Source organism: Electrophorus electricus, chromosome 3 (genome assembly GCF_013358815.1).
Source record: "Electrophorus electricus isolate fEleEle1 chromosome 3, fEleEle1.pri, whole genome shotgun sequence".
NCBI lineage: Eukaryota > Metazoa > Chordata > Actinopteri > Gymnotiformes > Gymnotidae > Electrophorus > Electrophorus electricus.
In genome coordinates, this window is record NC_049537.1 from 10,435,266 (window position 1) to 10,455,612 (window position 20,347).

The 20,347-nt window shown below is 42.0% G+C and overlaps 3 protein-coding genes across 7 annotated transcripts in view; 1 reads left to right on the top strand and 2 right to left on the bottom strand.

Moving 5' to 3' along the window:
• The window catches only part of LOC113581538 (Krueppel-like factor 15), a 43,391-nt gene extending 41,835 nt beyond the window's left edge, over positions 1 to 1,556 (bottom strand). For 4 of the 5 annotated variants that reach the window (XM_027016750.2, XM_027016748.2, XM_027016752.2 and 1 more), the window contains exon 1: positions 1,408 to 1,556. The gene's annotated coding sequence lies outside the window, so the exon portion shown is untranslated. Of the gene's footprint in view, positions 1 to 561; positions 641 to 1,407 lie in introns of all 5 variants that reach the window. The other variant, XM_027016749.2, reaches the window with a different exon arrangement.
• A 3,628-nt stretch (positions 1,557 to 5,184) lies between these two features.
• On the top strand, positions 5,185 to 14,474 carry cfap100 (cilia and flagella associated protein 100). The gene is made up of 15 exons (XM_027016758.2): positions 5,185 to 5,276; positions 5,495 to 5,564; positions 5,733 to 5,833; positions 6,616 to 6,799; positions 7,001 to 7,068; positions 7,267 to 7,430; positions 8,173 to 8,253; positions 8,559 to 8,761; positions 9,433 to 9,538; positions 9,642 to 9,678; positions 10,069 to 10,223; positions 10,537 to 10,669; positions 11,180 to 11,382; positions 11,504 to 11,597; positions 11,861 to 14,474. The coding sequence occupies exons 2-15, from the start codon at positions 5,537 to 5,539 to the stop codon at positions 11,972 to 11,974; spliced, it is 1,671 nt and encodes a 556-aa protein (XP_026872559.2). The 5' UTR covers positions 5,185 to 5,276; positions 5,495 to 5,536; the 3' UTR covers positions 11,975 to 14,474.
• On the bottom strand, positions 13,036 to 19,919 carry si:dkey-156n14.3 (zinc finger protein ZXDC). Its single transcript, XM_027016757.2, has 9 exons — positions 17,712 to 19,919; positions 17,436 to 17,588; positions 17,260 to 17,338; positions 17,040 to 17,170; positions 16,641 to 16,811; positions 15,684 to 16,474; positions 15,144 to 15,392; positions 14,841 to 14,942; positions 13,036 to 14,235 (listed from the first exon to the last, which is right to left on the bottom strand). The coding sequence occupies exons 1-9, from the start codon at positions 19,762 to 19,764 to the stop codon at positions 14,149 to 14,151; spliced, it is 3,816 nt and encodes a 1,271-aa protein (XP_026872558.2). The 5' UTR covers positions 19,765 to 19,919; the 3' UTR covers positions 13,036 to 14,148.
• Positions 19,920 to 20,347: the final 428 nt, after the last annotated feature.

Sequence of the window (20,347 nt, forward strand, 5' to 3'; positions counted from 1 at the left end):
CCGATCTATTATCATAGTAGCTCGCTAGGGCTGTGCTCGGGTTCGCGATTTTGAAGTATGTCAAGTATGAAATTCTGCTTGTTTCCATTACAAGAACGCACACCGTCTCCGTGACAGCGTTTCCCTAAAGAGCGTTCGCAAGGCGAACGTGTTCCCCACTCTTATTTCAAACAGTCGACACGATTAAAAATAACCGACTTAAATCACACCACCGAGTACAATTTAGCTTATAGTTCGGTGCTATCAGGTTTCTCTGAATATCGGGTGTCTCTGAAGCATTGCACTGAAGGATAAGTTAGATTAGTTTTGTTTTCATAGCAGGCAAAACAACTTCAAATCTTTCGTTGCAGGGGACTGCTTCCCAGGCTCAGAGCGCTTTTACCATGTGTTCCACTGAAGACACAGACTATCTTATTTTCTTTGGTTATTTATACCACAAGACAGGCGGTGGAATAGACTGCTAAAATCATATCAAATAATATTTCTGTATTTCATTACATTCATAGTTTTAGCTATAACGATAGGACAAGAGTTGTTTAATCAACAAACTGCTGTACTCACGCGCCCCTGTACGACAGCCAACGTATTTTCCCCTTCGCTTCCCGGTGACCGAGAGTAACCTCTGCGCGCCACTGAAAAGCTGTCAAACATGATCAACATTGACGACCGCATGAGGCAGAAGAGAGCTCAGCCCTTTTAATAGTGCATAAATCATCCGTGTGTGCTACTTACGTTACATTAAATGCAATAGATTAACTTCATTCAGTGACGGTGGGCGTAAAGAGATTACACATGCTGGTCAACAGTGCAATTATCCATTAGTCGGTTTTATTATATCGCTAACTGACTGTCATTCCCTTTGGTCTACTTTAAATGAAGGATCGCAAATTATTACGTTGTTACTCACTACCTGTGCAAGGTATGGGAAACTATTTAAAATATTTAAATCGCCAAAACTATACATTTAAATAGGTGTTAATTTTTAAACAGTGTATTCTGATTGCGTGTGTTTGGGTTTAATCACACGTAATTAGAGTAGGATATGCTGCAAATGAAAAAAACATCCTCTGTCTACTGCCGCGTGGCGAGCTACGGGTCTTATTTTCTAACGTCAGAAGCTCGACGAAATGGTGTTCGACTCGATCATATGGACAGATCGTGTCATTATATACATAATGGTATTTACTCCGACGACACGAAGCCACGAGGATTTCAAACCCCCGACGCGAGATGCAAAAGTAATCGCCGCGTGAGATAACGGTAACGGCCTCTTCACGTCAACATGTTTTCGTCCAAGGCGGCGCGCATGCTGCAGCATATGAAAACAGAATCGACACGCACGCCCATGCTTTCTTGTGAAGACGTGCCAAGCAAAATGCAGAGAAACGAAAAGAGCAAGTTTCTTACCCCCTTTCCAGGAAGCATTTATATATCCGGTGAATTATTTCCAGTTTTGAACCACTCCTAAATATAATAACAAGTAAAAATACGTCCTTAATGGGCTACTTGCCCTTGAGGCACTCCGTACGATGTTGCCACAGACTGGCCAGATCCACTGCTCGGTGGTTGTACTATATTAGGGTCACATGACTACACAGCGTGTTATCGAGGCGAGAATGAGAGGCAGGCTGCGAAGGCTCGTCCCGAATACGCGTTGTCATTGGTCAGCAATTGCGGAGGGCTGGTCTCCATGGCTGTCGTCAGTAGAAAAACTGCATGTGGAGATATGTGCGGATATCTCAGGGGAGCCAAAGGCCATTTCCATCACCAAAAAGTATCTGTAAAAAATTTTTTTAAAATGTTATTCGGCATGCATTTCAGTCGAGGGAATGTATAACGTTGCACCAAAGCTACCCCCAGCACTGATATTACGTGTTATCCAAAAAGAAATTGAAGAGTACAAGCAGTCGTAACCTACCTAGGAAATGTTATGTACCACATGTCATTTACCAGAAGGCACAGTAGGGGACAATACTGTCAGCATGATAGGCTACACAGAAGTCAAAGTTTGGAGTCACCCAGAGTGAAGTAGTGTAATCCGAACATGAGTGAGTAAATGCTGGCCAGTCTGCATAGGGGTGGATAAACACAGGTCACTGTCAACGGCCACTCTCACAGAGGCAAGAAAAACTGAACTCTTAATGCACTTGAATGCCATGTTAGTTTCGTCATTCTAAGGTGATGTGAGAGCATCCTATGTCAAGGTTATTCTGGGGAAACTGAGTAATTAAGAATATTCACATAATTGTCTCAGAGGGTGTTTTAATTTAGCCCTGTTGTTTCCTCTCCACCCAGTGAAGGTCACCAAAATACACGCAAGCGAGCAGAAAGAGCAGACCAGCAGACGCAGGCCTACATGGCTGTTCTCTGCTGGTTCTGTGAAATGTGTTTCTTCAAGCGCTGGGACAATCAATTAGTTTTAACCTGGAATATCGATGCCTTTGAATTCATTTGTTAGCTAATCATGGACAGTATTATTAACAAATTGCTCGAATTGCCATGTACCCACACAAACATGCTTACAGACACACGCATGTACACATGTGCCAAGGAACGAAAGCTTTCCTCTGACCTGCTATAACCTGCTAATGGGTAGAACACAGCTGTGCTTTGAGTTGTGTTGTGCTGAGGGTCACCCAGATGGTCCCTGGTGGAGGGCTTAGCACACTCAGACACAGATAGCCCCTTACTCCAACACAGCAGACCGTCTGTCTCAGGGATTAGAGTCTTGCCTTTGGCCTAGTTACACACCGACATACACTCCACATAATGCTTTTAATCAGAGTGAAGCAATCATGACTGCGAATGGGCAATGGCACATATATATATTTGAGAAAACAAGGTGGAATGTATGCAGAAGATATTCCAAGTCTTTTTCACAATATCTGTATTTGACATAACAAATATTTTTCAGTGCAATTTGACCTGGAGCAGGTAGAAGAAGATGACTGCTCAATCAACACACCCTGCCAGTAGCCAGAGGTGCTACCCTCTGTAAAAAAAACAACAACAAAACAGCAGGATCCATACCCCCCTTGATTCTAAGCAACTCATTAGCTACTGCATGGCTGTATCGCTGAATCCAGTAGTCATGCACAGTGAAGGAACGAAACTCACAAAAAGTTGTTGAAGGCACAAGCAAAGGTTCATCTGCACAATTATATACAAAGAACCTGATAATCACTCAAAAAAACTCCATTAACATCTCAGTTGCATGATTCATCAGCTACACAACACATGCAAATAAACCTGTCTGATTATGTGCTGTAAACAAGGCCATTTCATTTCAACCCACATAATCTCTCAAATAAACACATAAATTAACACAAGTCTCCTGTGGGCTGTTTTGCTGTCTAAGTAAGAACTATAGCCAAAGACATGGAGCTTCCCAGAATCACTACTATTCCTGGATACATCCATCATCCTCATCCCTGCTATTTTAGATTATTTTTAGATATTTGCAGGAGATTATAACAATAATCCACCTACAAGGCTAGAATGTTTATGAAATGACTGAAATATGGATGGACAAGAAATCCTAGCTGTGAGTGAATTGTTTACGTCATACATTGATAACACTGCATCTGAATGAGATCTAATTAATTCTTAGTTGGGAGCTAGGCTTGGGACCAGAGACATCCACAGAAGCCAGGCATGTTGGACACAGAATGAGAGCCTTGTAACCCCAGTATTGTGGGTTATGTGCTACCTTCTGATCAGAGCCACAGGCTGCAGGACTTACATGACAGTTTATGGTTTTAAATAATTTAGGATACTTGTAAAAGTGTAAAAAAAAGAGATTAAAACCTACTGAATGTAAAAATGTGTCTCTTGTTTTGATATGTTGAATATTAACAGCTGATACAATCAGTTCTAGAGTAATCTAAGAGATGAAGCAAGCACTTTAGGGTTTTATGAAGAAACTCTAGCACTAGGAAACTCTAGGAAGTGGGTGAACCTGGAGAACTCATGAAAAAAAAACCTATTCTTTGCTGAGGCAGAGTGCCACATGCAAATAAAAGTTTTAGCTGAACATCTTACACATACACAAAAACTGGTTTTCAGACATCTGTCAACCTTGACCTTGAACTGTAAATTTTGAAATGGTGGCTTTGCAAATCAGTATTGCTGCAATTTTATACAAATCTGTGCCAAGTGCTTTTAGTGCTAACAGTGGAGCAATCGCTCTTCATCTTATGGGAGACTGGGAATGACCCCACAAAAGCACCACTTTGTGTGTGTGTGTGTGAACATGCATGAGCAGATAATCACATACATCTTGCACTGCATGTAGAACTACTAAAATGCACTGTATAACTCACAGTAAAATCCTCTGATCAGCAAACAAACATGAAGGCAAGATCCACTGACTTTCAGGTTATTCTTTAATGTTGTAATCAATATATAGTTATCTGTATATAGTGTTATATATTTTTATTTTAAATTCTATAGTATCACAACATGCTTTTTCACACTGATGTGTTAGACCTCAGAGGTTATTAATAAATATATGTACATGTAATTTAGACACACCATTTCAAAATATTTTCTCTAAGACTTCAAGAAGAGCATTCAGTTATTCAAAGAAAAGTGAATGTGTTTGTGTGTGAGGGAAACAGTGACCGAGAGAGTGTGTGTGTGAGAGAGAGAGTGTGTGTAGGTATATTGCAAGATGTCCTAATTGCACTGTACCAACACCCATGCTCCACCACACATTTCAATCTGTCATCAGTTATATGGTTGAGTACTCTATGACTGCGAGAAACCATCATCCATAGACATCACCTTCACTGCTGGCTAAGAGAACAGAACAAGAAAATTACAGTTTCCCAAGGCCAGAGTGGACATTATTAAAGAAACTAATGAAGGTAGTTGTAGCATCTAAATGCGCGCAATGAGAAACTTGTTGCTTTCACATGTGGCTGTACACTGGGAATGAAAAAGAACGCTATGAAGAAAAACGCTATAAGAAAAGTCTCCTTATGACAAGGAAACTCAGGAAATTCAGCAAGAAATTAACAATGAATGAGTGGAATTAATAGAACGATTGATGAATTAAACTGATGAATTAAACTGTTACAGGACAGAATGATGTATGTTATGATGCAGTGCCACCTGTTGTTCAAATACAGAACAAGCCAAATGATGTTTCCAAGGTAACAGAACACAAACTTTGAACTGCCAAGAAAATTAGTCGAGTGAGGAGTTCAAAGACCTCGCTCGAAAAGTTCGGTTCTTTCGCTCATATCAGTGAGGATAGGACGTTTATACATTAGGTAAGTTCTTGCAGTACGCTTGTAATCCCGTCCTTGTAACGGGATTGATTTTAAAAGCTCAAAATTAAACAGATTCTTAAATGATATACATTGAACTAACGAAACATTGCTTTTAGGTAATACGGTTATTTCATATAGTTACAGAATAATTTAATTAAATAAACGTGAATAATGAAATTAATTTTACGAATTTAAAATGTATTTGATTTGTTTTGCAGATACCTGCTCATTTTATCCACCTACAATCTGCTGTTTGCACGATGCTGTTATCGGTGCCTGCAACGCAGAGTAAGCGTGGCCATCTTCTTCACGTGGCTGTCCATTACTGTAAAAATTAAGACATTAAAATTACGAAATTAAATTAATTCATTTATGCATTTGGGAGAAGTTGTGATCCAGTCTTAAATGCGAACAGGAGTATATGTACTTTGTGTGTGTATTTGTGTGTTTGTGTAGAAAGTGGCTCTCATGGGGTCAGGACACAACAGAACCCTTTCGTGATCCCCAAAGACAACATGTTTCTCATCAGAAACACAGAGAAAGCTCAGAAAAAAACAGTAAGTGCCCTTATAGGTAACCAGTCAACACTCATTATTGTTTGCTGACCCACATCATGTTCATGGGTAAATTGGTTTCTAACAAAATAGTCAGTGAAGGTTTAGCATAATAGCTAGAGTTCTGTTCACTCAAGCCAGGCATGAAGCGTGTGTTCGGCCTTGCCCATATTACATAAGCTTAGCAGGCTGCTTAAAATCTCCCTTGGCCTTTGATTGACTTTTTTTTTTTAAATCACACGTGTAATGGTCTATTGTACATCATATTAATAACAAAAACTAAGTCACTATTGCAATGCTTGTTACTGTATCTCAGTGAACAAGTTAATCAGTGTTGTAATTACCTGCAGCTAGTAGTGTTTAATTTAGACAAGGTGCTATAAAAGTTAATTACATGCAAAATATTAGAGCAAAGCATAATTTATACATTTCACAGTTATGTCACTCGATCACACACACACACACACACACACACACACACACACACACACACACACACACACACACACACACATATATATATATATATATATATATATAAATTTATTTATTTATTTTTTTTTTTTACCTATTAGTAATGTATGATTGTACCTTCAGTTTGTTCGAAACAAAATCCTCTTTTAACCTACATAGAATTTATGGGTTGTATCAAATGAGAAATCATGTCTACACGTGCACTACTCAAACACACATGCTCATGTGCACGCACAGACATAAACACATGTGTACATCCCCCCCACACACACATATTATTATGATGCCCCTTGTGTTTGTGGTAATACCAGAGAGAACTGCAACTTCCTGTCCATGAGAAGATGACCTACAAAGGCAGAATGAGGGCCAGGCAGTCAGAATTGAGGAAGACTCTAAGAGAGGACCTGGAGGAAGAAAAAGACCATGCTCCAACCCACCCACGCACCACTGCCCAGCTTCTCCAAGACACACCTGCATGCAAATTTGTCATGAGAAGTGAGACATGAATGTGTGCAAAAGGAATAGACTCACATACTGCCCACTTCCTTAGCTGCAATTCACTTCACTGCAAAAAAACATGAAACCAAAACATTTGGTTTGCATATGAACTTGCTTGGCACCTGTGCCAATCAGAACTGCTGCATTGTGCATTAAGATGTCATTTATTTCTAGTGAGAGATTGCTATTCTGCTTTAGATCATAACATTGGAAAAGATACCGTACGTGAGTTCATTAATGGGAAGCGAGAGTTGTTCTACCTGGAGGTAAGATGACGTTTCATGCCTTGTATTTGTGGTCAACTGCCTGCCGCGGTTGCTTTGCTCATTCTGGGTTTTTCTATATTCAGCATGTTTCCTAATATTTCTGTTCTTTGTTTCCCTATTACATAAAACATCACTCTTTATTTTATACCACCCCCCCCCCACCCCACATACTCCTCCTCTCGCATCTCTCTCTCTTAGCACACTCTGGCAATAAAGAGAGAACAGATCCAGCAGCTAAAGGAGGTGTCAGATCGTGAAAAGGAGGAGTTGGCAAGAGCTGAAAAACACCTAGAGGAGGACAACATCTTGTTTGAAGCGTTTCTCCTAGAAAGCCATACAAATGCCATGGAGGCCATAGAACTGTAACAAAACTGATAGCTTCTTGCAAACACACACACACACACACACACACACACACACACACATATATATATATATCCTAAAATGTACCTTTTCTGTCAAAAGTCTAGGAACACCTTGCCTTATTTTGAAATATTTTTAATTTCAGTGTTTTAGTTAGGTAATATAAAAACCTGCAAAGGTTTTGTTAACATAAAACAGCTATTTACTAATATTTGGAGTATGTGCTACAACACACATACTCCCCCAATATAAAGAGAAGGATAAGTCTATATCATTATTTTGGTTTTCTGTTCCTAAATTATTATTAAAATTAAGTATTAACTATATTTTGCCCAAGGATATTTTAAACACCTGAAATGATTAAGTGCTAATTAGTGCTCACATTACACAACAATATACAATCACACAGGGCTATACAATGCATAGAGTATGTTATTATTCGTAAGGTACTTATAAGAACTTAAGTTTTGTTGCTGTTGAAGAGACAATGCTAAGAACTAAACAATAAACTGACAATGAAAATGTTTTTTTGAAAAGCTAGACATCACCGATGTTTTGACAGTAAATAATGACACCACCAATACTAACCTCTATGGTGATACCTTTACTGCTCTTATATATATAAAGGGTAATTGGGATATTTATGTGAAAGGTACATGACTGCAGATACAATTTACCTGAAACTCTGTCCTAATACATGTATGTGACTTTGTGTTTGTGTGTGTGTGAATATATACTTAGTGCAGAGCAGGAGAGCAATGCCAAGATGGAGAAACTAGATGAAATCAGGAGGATCACTGCCAAGATAATGGCCATTAAGAGGTAGCTACTTCACTTCAGACATACACTTAAAAGAAGCTGCTCAGAGGTTATTATATGGAATTAAGTGAATATCTCAAATAAATATGAAATATAGGTATTGCAAATTTTAGTAATTTTAGCACATTGCTTTTGACTAGGAATATTTCATGCAAAGATATTGCCAGCAAATAAAAATAGTGGAAGCAAGTATGAGAATGTGCTAGTCTCTTTATTAATACCATTAGCATTGTGGGGGAAAATGTTTCTTCATTTCATACTCTTATCATTCATTCATTCATTCGTTTGTTCATTCTTCCCTCTTCCAGTGACATCGCTCAATATGAGGAAATACTGCAAGAGTACAAACACTATAAGGACGTCCTGTTTAAGCTTTCTCCTCCTGAGTGGCAGGAAATTCAGAGAGCAAAAAAGAGAGGCTCTAACTCAGCCTCTTCCGTTAGCGAGAAAGAGAGTGAAGGGAAGAGCAGTGAGACAAAGACAGGGAAGAAGACCTCCCTGCCGGACATACGTACGTGGTCACTGTAGAAAATTCATCAGACAAGGGCGGTATAATGACACACAGATATCATGGTGATCACATTACTTCACATGGTGATAGCCAAAAGCTTTATGACATTTTAAAAATACATGAGATAATGTGTTGTGATGCATTTTGACCTTATTTTCAGGTTTTAGATCTTTATTCAATGTTTTGAATAAAGGGACCTAACAAAGCTCACCAGGAACCTTTTAGCTTAGGAACCGGATAAGGTGCTTATAACCCACAACAAATCTTGTGATTTGTTAGTGCTCATATGTATGTTGTAGCCTTCTGCTGAGTAAAAGGTATGCAGATCATTACTGTGGTAATAATCAGTGGTAGCTCAGTGGTTAAGGTAGTTGACTTGTAAGTGCAAGGTTGCTGGTTCAAGTCCCACCACTACTAGGTTGCTGCTGTTGGGGCCCCTGAGCAAAGGCCCTTAACCCTTAGTTGCTCAAGTTGTATTCAGTCATAATTGCAAATTGCTTTGGATAAAAGTGGCAGATAAATTAGATGGTGGGCATTTAATTATCATTATGACTGAAATGCTATGGTTGATGTCAAGACATGGGATATGGTGATTAGTTAGATGTAACATCTTCAAATAGCCACACCTGACCTGCTCTATTTCCACACCTGAATCTCATGCTTAAACGTAGGCAGAGAAAAAAGCTCGACTGGGTCTCGAGAGCTGCTACCACTTCGTGAGGCCAGGGCTCCATCCAGACACAGTGTGAAGTCAACTCTTCAGAATTCCTCAAAAATGTGTGTATAGCACACACTCCAAGACACTTGTGTTCATTCACATGTGATGCACTGTATACACATTTCACTAAGGTCTCTTATCTGTTTCTTTGGTTAATTGTAGGAGTTCTCCGTTTGAAACAGACAGCTCTGACTCTGAGGTCAGTTTGAATCAAATCCAGATCGATTGCTAATCTATTATAGGCACATGCTGAAAGGGAAGTTCCATTTTATCCAATTTGACAATGAAACTTAAAATGAGCATTTTGTAGAAATGAGTATGCAGGGTAGCCCTTCAACTGATCTGAAACGATAAACAGGAGCACGAGTAACAAAAAGAGAACTACCTTTTACACTTTTACGTTAGTTTTACTCTCTGGGTATATTATGAATATTGCCTTTCGTTTTCTACTGAAAATGCACCAATACACGTAGCTATCAAACCTCACGATTCATCACCATTCCTGTTTTTCTTCAGGAAAACTACTATTATATCGCCTTCTGATCCTTTATGCCGGTTTTTCTTTTTTCACGTTTTGCACTCCCTGCAGGAAGAGCCAGAACTCTACTTCACTGAGCCCCAACAGCTGCTGCACATTCAGAAGGAGCTGAGGGAACAGAACCTCTCTCTGCTCGAGAACGTGAAGGAGATTGAGGAGAGCCTCGAGGAGCTCACACGGACCGTGGAACAAACTGAGAACAACATGTAAGCTCACAAAGAACTTATATAATTCATTATGGATATATTATTTGTAATTTTACGGTATAATATTGTTTGTGGTTGTGGTTTGTGGTTGATTGTGGTAGTTTAATCTTGCCCTGCACTGCACATTGCAGTGTTTTGCATTTTCCCAACACACCTAACTCATCAGCTAATAAACAAAGCCCATTGTGAGTTTACAATGGCTGTGTTGGAGCGGAAGGAATAGTAAACCATGCAGCACAGGTACATTGTGAGGAGAACCTCACAATATGCATTTGACCCTCAGTATTCTGTGTAAATTTATGTGTGCCTGTAGGGAACATGAGATAAGCCAGCGTAAGCAGCAGATTGATGCTATAATGAAGACCATTAAGGAAGAGAAAGAGAGAACTGCTGAAATAGAGGTCAAAGTCAAAATGGCCAACTTTGGACAAAACAAAACAAAAGAGGTAAGACTGTGTTGTTGAATATGTTCACATCTTTTAAAATGCTCATTAAATATATAACCAAGTGATTACTTCACAGACCCTTCTTAGGCTTCACAGAGAAATAAATTTTTATGTTTAAATGTACATATACAAATCCAAAGTGAAAATAACCACATCACCATGAACTGAGCCTCTGTAAAGATGTAACTCCCACTAGCAGTCATTTACACATTTTTTTCTTCTCTAGATCTTTTTAAAAAATGGAACTTGAATAAGTTTACAGCTGTATCTGTATGATATCTACTTTTTTAATATTAAAAAGTCAAGAAATCATTTATATACAGAATTATAATGGGAGCCACTTGTGGTTTCAAGTAGTTCAGGTAGTTCTAAGTGTTCTTTTGCTCTATTGAACCTTTCTATTGTACAAACTGATTTCCATTTAAGCATCCTCTCCTCTCTTGCTGTGGTTTTGGTGTACATCACTCTCCTTATCCTCCATCATACCCCATGTGCCTCGCTCTCTGCCAGGACATCGCTCTGAACATACTGGGCCGTAAGGTGGAGGAGCTGTATCGGAGCTTTACAGGAGACATGCTTGCCAACCTGGGTACGGTGCATATGCTGATGGCCATTGAGGGCAAGCTGTTAATGTTGCTGGACAACATAGAGATGATTCCTGCTGACAAGGTCAACATGGCTGTAAGAGCCAGGGAGAAGGAGAGGAAACTCAGGTCCGTTCAGTAACCATCTGTGATGCCTCCCTGCCAACGGGAACTCTCTTCTGGTCTGTCACCCAGAAAACATCTGCTTGAGAGCCTGGCAATCACTTGCTCCCTTTGTGTGTTCATGTAGACTACAAGAAGAGAAGCTCTTTCTGCAGAAACAGCACCAGGAACAGAGAAGGAAGAAAGCTTTGGAGAGAGCTCAGGCCGAGATCAAGAGAATGGTTAGTTCAAGGGGAAAATGAGCTTGAGAGTTCTGCCTAGTATGTTAGCTGTTCCCAGGACTGCACTCTTTTGAACAGAGATCTCGACTGTTGTTCCTGGGATCTGTTGGGGCCATTCTCCCAGTTTGGGAGTCACAGTCTCTAGTGCGCTGATATATAAATTATAACAGAACAGGGCAAGAACAGAGAAGTCTTTAATAAGTTATGAAAGTATAGTCTGCTTACAGATATTGGAAAGGTTCCCTTTCTCTGTCCTTCTGCAGACGGGAAGGAAGCTGATGCCACGCTCCCTGCCACCTCTTCGCAAGCCCAAGAACAACCAGCAGGATGACATCATAGACAAGGAGAAGGAAGACTATCTTTACTTCTTCACTTAAAGCACCATGACACACCTACACGTGTACATTCACAATTAGTTTGACCAAAAATTCAACCCCTAACCTCTACCAACATGTAGTCATCTTAAGCTTGTGTATGGTTTATGGAACTCATTGCAACACCATGAAAGGTTATTGCTGCTAACAAGGCATGAATGCCAATAGCCATGAGTTTGAAGTAATTTATTTGAAATGTGTGCGGAGCCAGTGCTGGTTCTGACCTTCTCAGGGCCCTATGCAAACATTGACATAGGGGTCCCCATCCTACACAATTTATCTTCATCATTTACCTAAGATAAACTTTGCCATGCACCCCTAAACGCATTACAGAAACATAACAGGCATTTTATATTACACTGTAGAAGTATAGAAATCTGTATTTCATTACCTGTACACTACATAGGGTGCACTGACCCTTTTCAGACTAACCTGCTATTAGCTGCCTTCTCTATTGCTATCTCACATTCAGCATGCTGTTACTCAGCCTTCAAGGGTAATGGTGCTATGAAGCCACACCCCCTACTGCTACTAACTTCGTATTGTTTACAGATGGTTTTTTTAAAGTCATCCATATTGCAAGTGCATCACAAATTCTTTAGGCTTATTTAGGAACACTGTGATATTTAGAAACGTACAATAGACATATTTATATGTTTTAATATGACATCACTATTGCCATGGATGACAGCCTTGGCAAATGAGGTGTAGTTTGTATATATGAAGAAAGGGCACTGCATGGAGTAATAGATGTAAGGAATGGCATTCTAGCAATTTTATAAGGCTATTATATACTGACTTAGATACTAGCATTTAATCTGATTTTCTTTACAAAATTCTCAAAATCACAGTACAAAAACGCCAAACCTATCTGAGTCAACCATACCCGACAGTAGCAGAAAATATGTAACGTAATGAAATTTGTCATGTACAACTACACAATTTTATTTCTTCATAAGAACCAATTTAAAGGGAACACCTTTAAAAATAGCTAGTTTACTTTTTATATGTAAAAATAATAATGAAGTTTAGCAAAGTCCTAGGAAGACTGAAGAAATTCCATGTTAGAAGACAGGTAGCCAGGTTTATTTACACTCACACCAAGAACCAATAATTATAACAATCTCAAATGTTCAGAAATTCATAAGTTACAAATGTACGCATTTTATAAAAAAGTAGCATTTAATATTACTTTCATACATAAACATAGAATGTGAACAACTTTATCTTTGTTTTACATACCACACAAAAGCCATAAAAATATAAAGAAAATTATAACAGAAAAAGTGTAAGAAAGCACTTCTTCCATGGTTGTGGATGATGCCTTTTCAGAAAAAATTCATAAGCTCAAGATTGAGAAACAATGTCCCTGTCAAAACAGCTACTGAGAAGTAGCTTGAAAATCTTCATTTTCTTCCTTAAGTAAGCTGTTCCACAAACTAGTAACCACCTCAGATCCCAGTGTTACACAACTATAGGGTAAGAGGCATATGCAGTTTTAAGAGGTTTGATTCCTAATTCATGTGAAGCCTACTAGGCATTGCAGTTTTGTTAACATTACCATGTCTCATATAAACACAGCAAGAAAGGATGTAGTCTATTAAGCACTGTATAACAAACTGTTACAATGAATTCTTGTAACAAATTTATGACAGCTTAACACCCAATAAAACTGAACCCAACAGTATTCCATTAACAGTATGTGATAGTGGAACTGTAGATAGGGAGAGGTAAAATATGGAATTTCTCCTAGCAATCATAGCATTCCACCTCTACCAGTACATGATACTGGGTCTGTGCCTAAATCACTATTGTGCTATATCACCAGCACATATTTTCAAAAAAGTAAATGTTAAAGGTATTTTGCTTCTGGTTGTGTGGTAATGGATGAGGGGAAACTATGTTGCATTATTCCAACATAAATACAAAAACAGGAATTCTAAAACAAACTGGCCTACAATGATCAGAAACAGCTCCTAAAAACTGCCCAGAGACAAGGCCTCGCCCTTCATTCTCCATTAGTGGAGTCTTTAAAATTGCACCACAGAGAGGAGATGCCTTCAAAACAGATTCCTTCATGTCTTGAGGAGACGGAAAGGCAGAGTGTGACAGGCAGAGAGAGGGACAGGACTATGAGTGTGGCCCTCAGGGTCTCCTGCTGGTGCTCTGGTGCATAGTCACTCCAGGTCCTGCAGGTTGATCGTGCTGCCAGTAAACTGGGAGTTATCGGATCCGTTGTCATCTTCAGTCATGGCTGAAGGCTCCTGATCAGAAACATACACGCAAGTCAGTGCAGAACCGTCTACTGACAAGACACGCTACAAAAATTGTTACATTACCCTGGGCAAAAGCTAAGTTCCATGTGTTGCATAAAACAGGGAAGGCTAAACTAAGCTGCACAGTATTTAGAAAGCTGTTAAAGAATGGAATTTCTAACCAGACTCATTGCTTAGAATAGATAAAGCAACATTTAAAAAAGTAATTACACATTATATGAAATATTGAGCTTAGTTAGATGTATACCAATACTGTAAACTAAAATACTTAAAATGTTATAAGATGGGTTGTCAAACCACAATAATTGCAATCCCACCTTTAAGCGGTACAGTTGTTCCAAGCCCACCTATGGCTCTCTTCATACTCACTGTCAGTGGTCACTTTCTGCTGACGGTTTCTGGATGGTTAACCATACTCAACCCCGTATTGACACCAACATGCAAAACCTCTTGCCACACCACTGACCACTGCTGCGTCAGTGTCCAGGCTGTGCTGCAAATGGTCTGCTAACCAATCAGACCTAATATTCCTTCAGCAACATATGAGTCATTTTATCATCCGAAGTTAATGAATGCAAGTGCAGTGGTTTAACCTGTAGAATGTTGACAGGCAGATCAACCGTTAGCTGGGAGTGAGAACTGGAGGTCTGGGAGCTGAGCTGAAAAGCCAAGTCTCCATCAGAAGCAGGGTCATCCTGAAAAAAATAAAATCAAATTTCCATATGCTGTACAGTAATTACTGTGCTGTTAAAGAATGGAATCACCATTCCTGAGCAGAAACACAGCAGACACAGACACGTGCAGCATACACACACAAATGAGAATACTATACTGACTCAGAGCGTGTCGTAGTTATTAAAAAAACAAAAACAAAACACATTTCCATCTTCACTCACCTGCAGAAGCTGAATCTGAACGTACTGGGCTCCAGTAACTGGGTCTCGGATAGTGAGTCCCCCTGTGGTAGATGCAGTTCCTTCTCCGAAGCGACCAGCCAAAGTCCCTGGTGCAGTGGGGCCCTTCAGACCCTTGGTCTTCCTCTGGGTCCCCCCAGAGGTGATGGCACCGGCGGCTGGGCCTTTCTGCTTTCTCCGCTTTGCCAGCTGGATGGCTCTGTAGTCTGTACGCGCAGAGCCACTGCTCTCCTCCAGGGACAAGAGAAAAAGAAACAACATTATTCTTCAGCACCACCGAGACGCACTTATTCACCATTACAGCAAAACACTGAGCCTGAACTTGAGCTAAACGTTGAGGGGAGTTTGATTTCTGTTATACTGTATTTTGAAGGCATCATAAAAATTTAACTCAACATATAAAATGCTTATTGGTTATTTAATGAACAATTTTCTGTGTTAATGTTCTTCGTATGTCACCGAAGTGTAATTCTTGTGACAGAAGGCAGGTGACTAATACAAATTTGTATCCTCCACACTCACCATAAAGGGACAAGGAGTGCCTGAGGGCAGCTCTGCCTCTTTCTGCCCAGTGTAGGAGGTGCTGTGGCCAGGGAACACAAACTGGCCCATGCCTTTGCTGTTCTCCTGTTGGGTCAGGACTTCTACTCCACTCAGCAAGGGTCCTACAGCTGCCTCACCGGTCCTGATGTCTGCCTTCGGCTGGGGAGACAGCAGCTCCGGCACAGGGGCTCCGGCGCCCAGGGCGGAGGAGGTGAGTGAGGGCACGAGGGAGGCTGACAGAGAGGAGGAGGGAGACTCCGCGGTCAGGGTGCTGGATGAGCTGAGCGCCTGGAGCTGCTCTGTTGACGGCGTGCTCTGGATGGCCAGGGCGGTGAGTGCTCCCAGCGCCTCAGGATTCACCGTCTGCACGTCATCCAATTGCAGCGTGGCCTGCTGCAGGACTCCGCCCCCTCCGCCAGGTCCCAGGGCGGCGTCCAGCACATGCGCACCCATGTCCGCCCCCGCCGCCAAGATGAGAGGGTCCACACCTTTGGCTCCTCCCAGAGGCGGGCCAACCGACGCCGGATCTATGGTGAGGATGCCACTGCTGACGAGCGACATGTCCATGGTGAAGGGGGCAGGGCCGGGGTGGGCAGCGGGGCCGGTGGGCGGCGGCGGGGCCCCCTGGGGCACGCTGGAGAACAGGGAGGAAAGGTCCAGGCTGCTGAGCTCTGTCCCCACAGAGGCAGGCGCGGTGGCGCTCTGTGCGGCGCTGGTGAGCTCGCAGCTGGGTGTCAGAGAGGCCGTGCTCTCCAGCTGATTCAACACATCTGGAGAAGAAATGAAACAGGGATGTGGACGTTACTGAATATGGAGAAGCGCTGTGTAAGCTGCTTCTGTGGAAGTGTAACTGCAAATAAATGTCTGTCTCAAAAGCATGCACATAAGCATTTGTGGTCCTAAGTGTTCAGTATGGAGGTTGGTGGGTGTGTGTACCTGGGCTGAGGTTGTGATGTTTCAGCATATGACTTTTGAGACTACTGCGAGATGAGAAGTGCTTGGTGCATCCTGCCACAGGACATCTGCTCCTCAGACACAACCCATCCTGGCGGTGTTTCTTAGAGTGGATGTACAAACTACTACGTGCTGAGAACTTAGCACTGCAGCCTGCAAACAAAAATGCATACGAACACACAAAAATGACCTAAATCACCCTTTTACTTTACATTTCACACATGGGTGAATATGATCTAAGGCAACTTCAACGCTGCTAAACACACTACCCAAACTGTCTGCCATAAATGCATATTTATGATGTGTCTGACCAATAAGTGAAGCAAAATGTCTGTGTTATCACATGTAAGCAGACCAACGAGGACACTTGACAATGCCAACCTGCTACAGGGCACTCGAAGGGCTTGGTGCCCAGGTGGGTGATGCTGTGGCCCTTCAGGTGTTCGGCACGGGTGAAGGACTTCCCACATCCCTCCTCTGGACACGTGAACCGCCGATCGTCCTCATGTTTCCTGTAGGCGGGGCAGTTGCAGCAAGACAGGTGTGAAAAGGGGAGTTGATGAAGACGAGACAACAAACGCATGCCTGTACGCTGACAAACCTTTTGTGTCGCAGCAGTTTTGACATGCTAGTAAAAGTCCATCCACAGGACTCAGAGTCACAAACAAACGGCCTTTCACCTGCAGGACACGGGCAGAAACAAACAAAGGGCCCTCAGTGTAAGAGTAAAGGGTTCTGGCATGTGCATGTTTATTGCAGGGGCATGTGTGCTGGCACCTGTGTGACTGCGGAGATGGATTTTGAGGCGGCATGCCTTATCATAGCGCTTGTCGCAACCTGGGTAGGTACAGGTGAATTGGCCGGTCTCTCTGAAGTGTGTTCTGTTGTGGGAGAACAGGGCACTGAAGGTGATGAAGGCTTTCTCACATCCTGGAAAGCACCACACACACACACACACACACACACACAAATACAAACAACAGACATATAAGGCTTGAACATCAGCCAGTTCAAACGTGACCATGAGAAATCAAGCAGATGTACCATCCTCACCCGGGAATTCGCACTTGTGTGGCCTTTCGGGTTCAAAATGCGTTCTCTGATGATTGGCGAGTCGTGTGGCACTGCGAAACCTCTCACTGCAGATTTCACACACGAAAGCATCCTCCTGATCATGTGCTTTGACGTGAGCTTTTAGGTTGTAGATGGTGGTGAAACGCCGGCCGCAGTTCTCCCATTCACACCTGTACGGTCGGACCTTATTGTGGGACTGCAGATGTCGTTTTAGCTTGTACGACGTTGTGAAGGACCAACCGCAGCCTTCCATTGTGCATTTGAAGGGCCGCTGATCTTCTGTGTGAAACACAAGGTGCATTTTGAGCTTCTGTCGGCTGTCGAAAGTGTTTGAGCAGCCAGGATGAGGGCAGCGGTAGGTCACTAAGGCACCCTTCTTAGCCAAGCCTGTTGTACCAACAAGGCTCATGGGCTGAAGCTCGTCCTCACATTCAATAGGTGTGCCTTTTGAATTTGGTCCTATGGAGTTCGCATCCATAGCACTCAAGGTTCCGTCCTCTTGTTTGACTGCTGGACACGAGTCCAGAGTGGCTCCAAGTTCTGACAGTGAACATTCGTCAGCTAGGGTGAGCTCCGAGTCGCTAACTGCCGGCTCGGCACTCGGCTCGTCTTGTGTGCTCCCCGCAACATTGCTTATCTTCCCAATAGATTTGGTTCCACTATCATAGTTGAGAAGAACTATGTCTTCATGGTCTTTCATACCCAAGTGTTCTTTCAGACTTACCAATCCGTCCTCTTTATAGGAATAGCCCTCCGGCGGTGCAGCCAGAGTCAAAACTCCATTCTCGATAGTCACGATAATGCTTTGGTTATTGATCATAATAGTGCCAGAGAAGGTTTCGTGGGCAGTTTCAGACGTCCCATCAGGAACGCTGTCGTTGTTTGTCCCGAGATTCACGTAGTCCGTGATGTACTCTGTACTGTTATTAGCCTCCGTCATATCAGTAGTTTCAGGAGTATCTGTACTCTCTGGCAACACAGCTGTACCGTCCTTAGAGTCACATTCGTTCAATTCGCGAGAGGCCTGTTCCATCGATACTAGATTATTGCAGGCCATCATTACATCAGACATCTTCTGATTACCATCATGTCCGCTCTCAACACTGGCGTCCGATAACACAATGCTGCCATTCTCGGCCTCAAAACATACCCTTTGTCTCCCGCTGACTACAGTTCCAGTTTCACCCGTTAGATCGGAACTGACACCGACATGACCAAAACTACAAACAGATGAAGATTTGGCTTTGATTGTCAAATTTCTGTGCTGGACATCCACTGGCCCATACGTTGATCTAGCCGAATCTGCTTTCTTACCGTTCACTTTCTCGCCTTCTTCAGACTGGCGTGTTTGTCGTTCTTTGTTGTCACCGAGGCCATTTTCTTGCACTATGTTAAGAACGACGTAAAATTCCTCCGAGTTTTTGCCAATGGACGGCCCGATCGTGCCATCACTGGCATTTGAGCACGACGCTCTCACCACCGGCAGGGAGGGACTGTCTTGGTGCCGTTGCCGTAAGTCCTCAGCCAACAACTGCCGTTGCTCTGAATGTTCCGCATATCCGTCTTCCCCGTCGAAAAGGGGCAGCGCCATTTGCAACACGCTGTCTTCATTTTCCTCGGTGTATTTTAGCTCACCCCTTACAAACTCCGGGCTCAGTTCCAAATAGTCTTTCTCCTTCAACGTATTCAAGTTACAAAGTTCAACATTCGCCACTTGAACCTTTTGTGACAGCGTACTGTGCCTTTCGTTCTGTTTGTGGCAAAGAGACAGACACGAACCACTGCCATTTTCTGCCAGCAGGCGAAGTAGAGAGGACCTAGGCCGGTTGTTGTTGTTGTCGCTTTGCAAAACGTGCGATTCTGAATGATCCGCGTTGTCATTTTCCTTTAAAATCGAGCTAGAAATAGTTTCTGTCGTTGTTCCCAACGGAGACAAAGCAGACTTACGCGGGGCGCCATGTTGGTAGTGAGTGTTTTGGGCATCAGCAAGCCCCTGGATTTCCATCTTGGTATCCCTGTAGCAGCAGCTCATAAAAGGCCCGCCCTACACAAACGAGTAATAAGATCTTTCGAAGCCACTACACACTTTATGGCGAACCAGTACTCCGATTCCGGAACTGGAGAGAATTGAGCGTGGAATGGAGTAAATATTAGAGTTCATACAAAATGTTGAACAACTTCGCTGCATTGTGCATTCGTCCCATGGTTCAATTATAGTCGGCCAAAACAATGTTTGGCAAAACTTTGAATATTTAATGTATTAGAAAATACTCACCCGAGCCACTAGATGTCGCTTTAGGACAATTTCTTTTGCGGACTGTTAAAGGTGACTTATCACGATCACCCGGAACGTACAGTATACATGCATTGTATATTTAAAATATCTCTATGTTTATGTTCACGTCGTTATAATGCAATATTTTTAATATAAATTTCCAGAGAATAGGCTATACTTTGTTTTAATCTGCATTTTTGTCAAATGACTACAAACTGAATGCTGTTCAGAAATGGAAGTTCCTATGGAAGTTTATTTATAATGTGCAGCCATTATTAATATGTGTGATCGGTTCTTGATAAATAGCCATGACCTGGTGACGCCTGGGAAGTCTTGGCCA